Source organism: Sminthopsis crassicaudata, chromosome 1 (genome assembly GCF_048593235.1).
Source record: "Sminthopsis crassicaudata isolate SCR6 chromosome 1, ASM4859323v1, whole genome shotgun sequence".
In the NCBI taxonomy this organism is placed as follows: domain Eukaryota; kingdom Metazoa; phylum Chordata; class Mammalia; order Dasyuromorphia; family Dasyuridae; genus Sminthopsis; species Sminthopsis crassicaudata.
The window spans coordinates 422,491,728-422,503,801 of NC_133617.1; the positions used below are offsets into that span (position 1 = coordinate 422,491,728).

The 12,074-nt window shown below is 39.1% G+C and overlaps 1 protein-coding gene across 3 annotated transcripts in view; it reads left to right on the plus strand.

Annotated features, from left to right (window-relative positions):
• C1H16orf96 (chromosome 1 C16orf96 homolog) overlaps nt 1-12,074 on the plus strand; it is a 61,045-nt gene that overhangs the window by 8,454 nt on the left and 40,517 nt on the right. For 2 of the 3 annotated variants that reach the window (XR_012484522.1, XM_074280402.1), the window contains exons 2-6: nt 1,284-1,388; nt 8,367-8,447; nt 8,643-8,729; nt 11,490-11,646; nt 11,757-11,860. Coding sequence is in view for 2 of the 3 variants with exons in the window: in XM_074280402.1 (XP_074136503.1) it covers nt 1,284-1,388; nt 8,367-8,447; nt 8,643-8,729; nt 11,490-11,646; nt 11,757-11,860 (534 nt within the window). In the remaining variant the exon portion in view is untranslated. The remainder of the gene's footprint in view (nt 1-1,283; nt 1,389-8,366; nt 8,448-8,642; nt 8,730-11,489; nt 11,647-11,756; nt 11,861-12,074) is intronic. The other variant, XM_074280403.1, reaches the window with a different exon arrangement.

Here is a 12,074-nt window from a genome sequence, read left to right on the forward strand (position 1 = left end):
GTTGGGGATACCTAAACAAATTTTACTCTCCAGGAAACCACATCTTTCCTTTCCTGCTCCAGTCCAGTTTGCCTTGATTTGTTCATTATATCACCTTTGAGATAATTACCATACCAATATTACTGATCATAACAACAATAGAAATAACCCTTAGTTTAAGTTTTACAAACTTAATATGTTTTACATACCTTATCTCATTCCATCCCTTCACAACAACCCTGTGAAGGAGATGTTAGCCTTATCCCTGTTTTACTTGTAATCCATGGCTCAAAGCCTATTTACATACTACTGCCTTCATTGATAGAGATTGATTGCTTTATGCTCTGCACCTGAGAGATGGACAGACTTGGCAAGAGTTTGAGATAGAAGAGAGATTTAAGGCTTCTGGCATCTAGTTTTGAGAGAGAATATCTGGAGTCTCTGAAGAGAAGATGACTCTACAAAGAAGATGACATGTAAAGGGCTGACACCTCAATCAAACCCAACTTATTACACTAGAATCTTTGGGTTGTCTCCCTCCAGAGGTATATGGGACTCTTTCTTTCTCTTGGTTGAGCAAAGAATATCTTGCTCGCAATTGAAGAGCTCATTCATTCTATTGTCTGGTATATTTCTCATTTGTATATTGATTTTTGTTTGTGAGTAGCTTGGATGAATGGTTTTATTTGTTGATTCTGTGGTTTTTGTGGAATTGGCATTTGATAGAAAGGGAGTTTTGCCTTTGATATGTAGGTTGGACTATTCTTTCCTCAATAAGGCATATATATTAGGAGCCCAGTTTGAGCTTAAAAATTATCTTCCCTAGAATAACAATATTTAGGGAGGAGGTAGATATAATATTTATTCTTTTCCTGAGAAGATCATAGTGATTAGACTTTGATCCCAAACTCCTGCTTTCCTTCCCATCATTTTCTCTTAGACAAGAGTAGGTGAAGGAGATTCTAGAGATGTCCATTCATGCACCCCTGCAAGTTACATCTCATTAGATCCATCTCCTATGTATGCAAAACATAACACACACCACCCCTATATACAGATAAAGAAGTAGAGACAGGGGTTAAGCAACTTACTCATGAGCTGCTAAGTGCTTCAGCTAAAAATTCTCCATCAGTGATCCCTGGGCATTTTCCACTGTAGAATCCTAGTGGCTTTGGAGCAGTCAAATCACTTAAGTACTTGCTCTTTCCTCCACAAGCATTTTCCTCATTCTTTGGTCTCCTCCTCTACCTCTCATATCAAGTGGACCCTCTCCCTTTTTTTACTTTTATCATCCTCTTCTTCAGGCTATGAACACTCTACAGGATCTGCTCACTACTATTTGTGGCCTTCAGGCAGATACAAATTTCTTCAAGACCAAACTGGAAGAAATGAAGAAAAAGCTGGACAAGGTAAAAATTATCCCTTATGTCTTCTGTGCCAATTAAAATATACCTCCTACTTCTTGCAGTAGAGCTTTGGGTGTGAGGAGAGCTCTTGTCAAGCAATTTGTCCTCACATACTAACAGAATATTTAGAGGGGACGAAAAGAGAAGTCTTGTCCTTGGCCAATAGCCTTTGCCAGAAAGCAAGCGTCCTGTCAGGATGGATCATAGGATAGGCAAGTTTTCAATAATATTATTATAGTTACTACTCATGTAGAATTTTAAAGTTTCCAAAGCACTTAATGCTACCTCATTTTGTACTCACAACAACCCTGGAAGATAAATGTTTTATTATCTTCATTTTACTGATGAGGAAATTAAGGGAGAGAGAAGGTAAGTGACTTGCCTAAGATCGTGTAAATAGTGTCTGATATAGGATTTGATCTTCCTGACTTCAAGTCCTCAGCACTAGCCATTGCACCAAAGCTAAGGGAGGAGAATTTTGTTTGACCCAATTTTCCTATAGACCTTTTTCCTACAGTACACTCTTGTGCTGTGAGCGGTTATTTCTATTTAGCCATTCCACGTGACAGCATCTGTGTAACCCTGCCCATCTCTTACAGAACAGTTCCTCCCTAAATTTGTCAAACTTTGCTCAAATCCCTTCTGCCTCCAGTCCATGCCTTAAAAATAGAAAAGATTAGTGAGAGACACCTAGACAAAATTGTAAAGTCAGGCAAAGTTGAGTGGCTAGCTCTCATCTAGACCAAAACTTCTTAAAAAAAACAAACCCTCCATAGGGTTGTGAAACTGAATGTGGGAATCGTGAAATTAGATGTTTCTTGGCTTATATTCCCTGTCTTATTTATTTTTACAAACATTTCTTTTTGATATATTCCCTTTCAATGGAAAATAGTCTCCTCTTAAAACAGACTATTTATTCCTGACTTTGTAATCCCTAAGATATAGTAGGTGCTTAATAAATACTTATTAGTTAATTGAATCTCATGCTTTTATTACTTTTCTGGCTAGCTAGTACTCCAGGTAACAAACTTTCTCTATACTCCCCCAAAATTTCCTCCTCCCCCACTCATCTTATTAAGACTCTGGCTTTCTGCTCCCCAAAGTGACAAAAAGCTGATTCTAGTAGGAGAGGGCTAGAACCCTGCCCTTTCTTTTGTCTCTAAGGCAATATGTTGGTATTTAAATGGTGACTTTCTAGACACAATACTTTTTTGTACCTAGTGAGAATTTACAAGTTACAAATATATTATAATCATATTTTGTCTCTTAGTAGACAAAAAAAGTAATCTTATACATGTTGGTTAGTATATGTTGACATGAGTTTTAGAATTATTTTTATTATTTTTTTGATTTTCAATAGTGTTTTATTTTTTCAAATACATGTAAAGATAGTCTTCAACATTCTTTTTGTAAGACTCTTGTTCCAAGTTCTTCTCACTCCCTCCTCCCTAGGACAGGAAGTAATCTTTCTTGTTTTTAAAAAATTTTTTTTTGCAAAACATGGCTAATAAGGACATTTGTTTTGTATGAGTTCATATTTGTAATAGACTTTGTATTTCTTGCTTTCTCAATGAGTAAAAGAGAAAGAGATTTTTGAACTGAAAACAAAATAAATTTAATGTTTAACCTCAGAAATAACCAAAAAAGGCAAATTAAAGGAAAATCAAAGGTTTACCTCATACTCATCAAATTGCAAAACTAATAAAAATCTAGAAAGAGCAGTGCTGTTAGGGGAATGGAGAAACAAGTATAGTCATTAATTTCTGGTGGAATTATAAACTTGTAAAATCTTCTTGGAGAGTATATTGACAGCACTTAGTAAATATTAGAATACAATAATATCCTTTGGCCATAATTCCATTATGGGAGCAACATACTTTATTGGAAATGTAGCCTAGTGTTAAAAGAGAGTGTAAGAGAGAAAACAAAAGGGAATCCTGAGAGACACTTTGATAATAGCATTATATGTACTATAAAGAAAAAACCTGGAAACAATTTAGATATATAACAATGGGACAATGATTAGATAAGTTACAGTATACTAATATAATGGAATCCTTTAAAGCAATTTAGATGAAAGACATGAAAAATAGAAGGAATAATAAAAACACCTTTGATAAACAATACAAAGCAATGAAAGAAAATAAAAAGAACAGAGTATACACACTAATTATTAGGCCAGAGGAAACTTGAATGGGAATGAATGGATCAATAAAAATTTTGGATAGAAATTTAGAGAGATTGTATTAAAAATGGTTATGATATTTTATGGGTTGAATTTAAGTATAGTTACAAAGTAATTTAAATTGATTGTATTGATTTTTCAACATTGTTTATAAATCATTTAAATTTTTTTTTTTTTTCTGTAAGCTTAATCAAGTAGACTAAAACAGAGAAAAAAGAAGTTATTTAGAAGGAAGGGATAGTTTGCTCCAGGTTGGAACATCTACTGAGAATAGCAATGAGAACATCACTGCTGGGGCAGAAAAAAAGACAACAGCTTCTGCGTAAGGATCTTTTCAGCCAGGGAGGTCCTAGGGAAGAAAGATTTTCCAAAGAATTTCTGAGCAAAGAATATCTGACAATTTGCAGCTCAGAGTTAAAATGACTACTAAGAGGGTGAATTTGCCCTACAATCTAGGAACTGTTTATCTGCACACTTTGTATCAGAGATGCAGGTTATGGTTTGAGAGAGTTCTCACTCTCCTGAATTATAGTCCCCCTAAGAAACTTAGGAAAACATATGTAGGATACACCAGAGCAATAGGAGACCTGCTACATTCCTTGTGAGTGTGCAGTTCACAGTGCTGTGATGTATGGGGAAAGAGAAGAAGGAAGTTTTATTTAAAAGAAGACAATGGAATTAGGATGAATAACCTAGCCATCAGTGGCAAAGATATATGTAATAAATTTCCAGAATCATTTCAGGACCTAGTATTAGGGTTTCCCTAGGGAGGTTTTTCCCTGTAAGTCTCATGGCCTCTTTGTTTACTTGCTACTTCAGAAGTAGGGAGAGGACAACATTTGTCTTTTTATTTTCTTTCTATTCCTCTTTGTCCATAAAATGGTAAACTTAGACATACCAGATTTTTAAGTTAGACTAATGAATGAATTTTTATCAAGTCCACTAGTCTTTTTTGCAATCTTACCCATGGCAAAATATGAACAACAGTTGTGGAAGTTCTCTTACCAGGTCCTTCTTCCCTTCCTTACTCAATCTCTTAGTTACTTGTCCCATCAGTCACCATTAACATCCTTGGAGGTCACCATACTTTATTTTCCCCTTATTTACTCAAATGGGAAAAAGGAGAAAGAAAAGTCAAATATCTCAGATAGAACACAGATGAGGATAGAGTTACAGTGAGGTGACCAAACTGAAGAAAAAGGTGAGCACTTTTATCTACATTTATAACTTTTTGTGTCTCAAGATTTCCTCATAATATGTAAACTGTTCAACTATCCTTTTTAAGGATATCCTTTAAAGTCTATTCCTTGTTTCATTATACATTCTTCCTCTATAGTTGTGATTGATATTTCCCTATTTACTCTTTTAATTTGTTTGTGATGTGAACTTTTATATCTAAATCATGAATCTATTTGAAATTTCCTTGGTATATGGTCTGAGATATTATTCTAAACCTAATTTCTTTTAGTGGAATTATTCCAATAGTTGCTCTAAGAGCAGCTAGATGACAGTGGAGAGAGTACTGGTCTAAAAGTCAGGAGGACCTTATTTCAAATCCAGCCTAAGACATTTAACATTTATTAGCTGTGTGACCCTGGGCAAGTCACTTAATCCCAATTACTTCATGAGACAGTCACATGGATGAGTTTCTTAATGTCTTGGAGCCTCAGTTTCCTCACTTGTAAATTGGAGATAGGAATGCCTACAGTTCTTTCATAGAAACAGTATTGGCACAGTGGATTGAGGGTTGGTCTTTGAGTCAGGAAGATTTAGATTAAACTTATATCTGTACAAGCATAGATAAAACACAACCTCTCAATGTTTCAGAAAACCCTCAGAGATTCTTTTTTTGGGGGGAGTAAGTGACTTGCCCAGGATCACACAGTTTGTAAGTGGCTGAGTTCAGATTTGAACTCAGATTTTTCTGACTCCAGAGTGAGTGCTCTATTCACCAGGTTGGCCCCCTCAGAGACTCATAATTAGAGACAGGTTGCTCCATATATTGGTATAGGAAGTTTCCATAACATAAATTTTCTATATTAGTAAAAACACAGATCCAAAAAAACACAGCAAAAGACTTACCGTGAGGCTAAATTAAGATCTTGTATGTAAAGTGTTTTGCAAACTTTAATTAATTAAAACTTTTTTTTTTATTTTTTACTATGTTGCTAGCCATATATTAGGCATTGGAATTACAAAGACACCAAGGAAAAGTATCTGTCCTAGGGTGAAAGAAGAGAGAGAATAGAATAAATGGGAGAAATATAAAAAGTTATGAAAAGAACTTTGAAGCAAGTTTCTCTGATAAAGAACATTTTTCAACCATATAGGCAATTGAGTCAAATTTATTAAAAAAAAAAAATTAGAGCCAGTCCCCAATTGATAAATGATTAAAAGTTTTCAGGCTATTTATAGCCATATCAAGGAAAATATTCAACTCAATATTGATGGGAGAAATGCAAATTAAAACAATTCTGAGATACTGCATCATATCATTAGAATGGCTAATGGGCCAGAAAAGGAAAATGACAAATATTAGAGGGAATGTGAAAAAAGTAAGACATTAATACATTATTGATAGAATTGTAAACTGGTTCAACCATTTTGTAGAGCAATTTGGAACTATGCCCCAAAGGCTATAAAATCATGCATACTACCACTAAGCATGTACCCCCAAAGAGATCTTTTTTAAAAAGGAAAAGAACCTATATATACAAAAATATTTATAGCAGCTCTTTTCTCAGGGCAAGAATTGAAAATTGAGTGAATGTTCATTAATTGTTGAATAAATTGTGATATGTGATTATGAAGGAGTATTATTGTTCTATAAGAAATGATGAGCTGGATGCTCACAGAAAAACCTGAAAAATTTTCCATGAGCTCATGCAAAGTGAAATATATTGTGTACAAAATAATAGCAATATTGTAGGATGATCAGATGTGAATGATTTTGCTATCTCAACAATACAATGACCTAAGACCTCTCTGAAGGACTTGTGATAAAAAAAAAAAAAATGCCATCTGTACCCAGAGAAAGAACTGATTGTGCTTAAGCACAGATTGAAGCATACTTTTTAAAAGTTTTATTTTTCTTGAGGGGGAAATCTGTTTCCTTTCACAGCATGACTTTTATGGAAAGGTTTTCCATATCTACACATGTGCCTTCTCAATGTGGAGTAGGGAAAATGAGGAGGGGAAAAGAGAGAATTTGGAACTCAAAGTTTTAAAAACAAATGTTAAAATTGTTTTACCTTTAACTGGGGAGAATAAAATATAAAAAAAAAAAAAGAAAAGTTCTTGTCCTCAAAGAGCTTGCATTCTACTGGGGATTAAATGACATGTGCACAAAGATACAAGAGAAAAAGCCCTGAATTTGGAAGCAGAGGACCTGGGTTCAAATCCTGTTTTTTTCACCTATTTGTGTGTGTGTGTGTGTGTGTGTGTGTGTGTATACATATATATATATTTTTTTGGGGGGTAGAGGGGTCCAAACTTGTGAAGTCCCTGAAATCAGGGGAACCCCTCTCCAATGTAAATCACAATTTATTCTACAGATTACAGTCTAAATAGGTATTTAGGAGTTGTGTGACTGGCCTGAGATCACTTAGTCTTAGATAGGACTTGAACTCATTTTCCAGAATTGGTTATATATCTTTCTTCCTTTCCAACAAAATATAAACAGAATAAATAAAAATTAATTTGGGAGTTGGGGTGGGGAATACTAACAATCTGGGGAGAAGAATCTTCTGTAGAACATGACCTTAAAGCATCATATTAATAATCAACCAGGGGCAGCTAGGTGGTGCAGTGGATAGAGCACCAGCCCTGAAGTCAGGAGGATGCGAGTTCAAATCTGCTCTCAGACACTTAACACTTCCTAGCTGTGTGGCCCTGGGCAAGTCACTTAACCCCAATTGCCTCAAAAAAAAAAAAAAAAAATCAATCATTATTTAATTAGTTAGATGTCACAATGGGTAGAGCATTAGTCTTGGAGTCAAAGAGACATAAGTTTAAATACTTCCTTGGATCCTTACTAGCTCTTGTGAGTCTAGGCAAATCACTTAACCTGAGGCTGCCATTGTCTGTCCCATAGCTTCCTCATTTCTAAAACTGGGACAGTAACTTTTTTTTTTAATCAAGGTTATTATAAAGATCAAATGAGATTATGTATGTAAAGTCCTCTGCAAATGTTAACTATAACTGCTGCTTAATGTGACTGATGTGGAGGTGATCCATTATAAGACAGTAACAGAAGAGAAATTCAGGGGTTGGAGGGGGAGGTTAGACTGCACTCCTCAGATTACAGTCAGTTTCTCATTCACTATTCTCATTCACTAGTGACAATATAATAGCAGAGGTGAATGTAGGGTGCCTTCTTTTGAGGGTACTATGGTTAATTTGTCACTGCAAATATTTTGGGGTAGGGCTTGTGCTATCCCTCACATCAGAATACATAAGCAAGCTTTTACTTTTTCTATTTCTAAGGCAGGCTCCTCAGTCCTTGGCTGGAGTTTAATTAGGAAGAAAGACAGGATAGAGTCAGAGAAAAAAGAGAAAGCCTAATGGTAAACTAGTAAGTTTCTGGGTAAAGCCAGAAATGGTTATGTCCAAGGATAGGACTTCCCCACTAAAGGGCTGGTCTTCTATTTCAAATCCTTAACATTAAAATATAATGTTAAAATGCAAACTCTCCTACTCCATATCAGAAAGTAGTGAAAATAAACTCACTCTTGTCTCTCAAGAAAGAAAGATTAGGATGAATCATCCAGAGCCTATTCTTTTGCCTTGCTTAACAGATCAGGCCAGAAGACATAAGTAAAAACTTACAAGACTTGGAAGAGCAACACGAACAGATAAAAAATCTTCAGTTTGACATGGTGAGATCCTATTTCTAGTATAATTTTCTCTAATTTCTTTCTAGAATCCTGAGGAGGTGGGGCTTAGGGGCTTTGGGGTAAAAGGTTCAAGTTCAGGAATGATAGTGTTTGCTATGAACCCCTGAGTATATTACAGAAAAGATCCTACCATGACAGCTGCCCTTTACAGCATCTTTCCTCCCTAATTCTATACAGGAAGATGTCAAGAGTAAGCTTCTCTCCTTTCCTGAAAGAAGTGATATCATGCAGTGGAGTACCTTACATGATGCCATGTATTCTCAAGTGAGTGACTTGGACTTGGAAGAGGGATATATGTTAGGAAGGAGAGCACAGGGGCACAGTGACTTGGGAGGAGGACTAACTGGCAACAGACTGTATGATATAACATAGAAATTAGGCAAGGCCTGGGGTAGAAAGAAGACAAAAGACCAGAACTAAATGGGAGGGATATGGGGGATTATAGCATTAAGGCTGAGAGGGATCCAGTGGAGATCATTAGCAAAGGGGAATAAAGGGTGACAACTGGGACCAGGAAAAGAAGAGGACAAGGACAGTTACAGGTCTGTCCCCATCCTTTTTCTGTCCTGAAGCCCCAGACTGGATTCCACCTAGCCTAGTTTCCCTTACTACAGATTTATTCTTTTCATTTCCTTTCTTCCTGGATCCACTTTGCTCTATCCTGTGGTAACACTATTCTAGGCTGACACTGATGAGACTTCTGAGAAAGCTGGGGCTGGGACCCCTGAAGTCACCTCTGAAATTACCCCTAAAGTGGCTACCTCTAAAATTGCCCCTGAAGTTGCCTCTAAAGTTGCCCCTGAAGATACCTCTAAAGTTGCCCATGGAATTACCTCTGAAGTTACATCTGAAGAAGCTCCTAAAACTTCAGAGACTAGTGCCCCACCTATGAAGACTGCCAAACTAAGATCAGATACTAAGTCACAAACATTAAGTACTCCACTGAACACTCTTGGTAAGGCCCTTAATGCCGTGGGCATCACTGTTAGTAGAGAAATTCTTAATTCCTTGAGCATTGCCATTGATCCAAGCATTCTCTCTGCCTTGGGGATCAGCACTGATCCAAATACCCTTGCTGCTATGGGCATCAAACCTGTCCCAGGTGCTGGCTTTGCTACTGAACAATCATCCATTGGTACATTATTAGCCGGCCCCCCTGGTCTGTCATTGACTGGCCCTGCTGGTCCATCATTCCCTGGACCCACTGGCTCAACATTCCCTGGATCCGCTGACCCATCATTCCCTGGATCCACTGGCCTGTCATTCCCTAGACCCATTGGCCCATCATTCCCTGGACCTACTGGCCCATCATCTACTGTGTCTACTGGCCCATCATTCCCTGGACCCACTGGCCCATCATTCCCTGGATCCACTGGCCAATCATCTACTGTGTCTATTGGCCCATCATTCCTTGGATCTACTGACCCATCATTCACTGGACTCACTGGCCCATCATCCCCTGGATTCACTGACCAATTATCTATTGGCCCTACTGGCCCATCATTCCTTGGACCCACTGGTCAATCATTTCCTGGCCTCACTGGCTCATCATTCCCTGGAACAACTGGCCCATCATCCACTGAGCCTACTGAGCCATCATTCCCTGGACCCCATGGCCCACTACTCCCTGGCTCCACTGGCCCATCATTCGCTGGACCCCATGGCCCACCACTTCCTGGCCCCACTGACCAATCATTCCCTAGACCCATTGGTCCATCATTCCCTGGACACACTGGCCCATCATTCCCTGGACCTACTGGTCAATCCTTTCCTGGACCCACGGGTCAATCATTTCCTGGACTCACTGGCCAATCATTTCCTGGACTCACTGGCCATTCATTCCCCAGTACTACTGGTCCATCATCTACTGGACCCATTGGCCCATTATTCTCTGGACCCACTGACTCATTCTCTGAATCCACTGGCCCTACTGAACCTGCTGGCTCATCATTCCCTGGACCCATTGATCCACCATTCCCTAGACCTACTAGCCCATCATTTCCTGAACCCACTGGTCCATCATCCACTGAACCTACTGGCCCATCATTTCCTGGCCCTACTGGCTCATCATTTCCTGGATCTACTGGCCTATCATCTACCGAACCTGCTGGCTCATCATTCCCTGGACCCATTAGCCCACCATTCTCTGGACCTGCTGGCCCACCATTCCCTGGACCCACTGGCTCATCATTCCCCAAATCCACTGAGCCATCATTTATTGAACCCACTAGCCCATTATGCCCTGGATCCACTGGACCATCATCCACCAGACCCACTGGCCCATTATCTACTGGCCCCACTGGCCCATCATTCCCTGAACCAACTAGTCCATCATTCCCTGGACCCACTAGCCCATCATTCCCCAAATCCACTGAGCCATCATTCATTGAACCCACTAGTCCATTATTCCCTGGATCCACTGGACCATCATCCACCAGACCCACGGGCCCATTATCCACTGGCCCCACTGGTCCATCATACACCGAACCCACTGCTCCATCATTCACTGGATTCACTGGCCCATCATTTACCAGACCCATTGCCCCATCACTTCCTGTTCCCACTGGCCTGTCATTCACTCAACCCACTGGTCTATTTTCCACCATCCCTAGTGGCCCATTATTCCCTGCACCCATTGGTCCACCATCCACTGTTCCCATTGGTCCATCATTCACCAGCCCATCATTACCCACTAGTCCCTCATTCACTGCAGAACTATTGACTGTTTCCCCAGGCTTCACTTGGAATCCTTCATCTTTCCTTGCTGCTTTGGGTGTCACCCCTGATGAAGCCACCCTCAATGAATTGGGCATTGATCCTAATGCAGACAGCCTCACTTCTTTGGGTTTAATGGTTGATCCAGCCACCCTTGTTACACTAGCAATCCTCACTGGCAAAGGCTTTCCCTCTCGCCTTTATCCCTCAGCTTTATTTTCAATTTTGCCAGAGGCCTCAGATCTTACCACTGGCAAGGCTTCCACTCAGGGGCCAGAAAGAATGTTATCTTCCACCAAATTTTTTAAGCAGCTACCACCAGATCAACCTTTGAGTGTACAGGGAAAAAGACAAACTGCAAAGAAGTCTGTGGGATGTTTGATCAACTTACCAACAGAATGCGATAGTCTAAAGGAACAATTGGCCAAGTTGGACTATAAGGTACAGCAGCTTGCTAACCAAATAGGTGAGTGCCAGCTCTAAGCTGGACTTAAAAGTTTCTTCCTTCCAGATTTCCTTTCCCCTTTATTTTCCTCTGCCCTGCTTTCAAGAGTTATTCCTAATTTGTGCTTTTAGCAAATCTTCAGTTTCAAGGTTCTCTTGGACTCATACCCCGGCTAGAGACTGAGATGAGCGTACTGCAGGACCAGATACATACACTCCAGGAATTAGGACAACAGGTTAGTGAACCAGTAGAGAGAATACCATCTGATAATATGGTATGGGGATGGAGATGGGAATAGGAATGGGGAAAAGGATGGGGATGGGGATGGGGAAGAAGGAGAAGGAGGAAGAGGAGAAGAAGAGAAGAGGAAAAGGAGAAGAGAAAAGAAGAGAGGAGAAGAAGAAACAAGAAGAAACAAGAAGAAAGAAGAAGAAAGAAGAAGAAGAAGA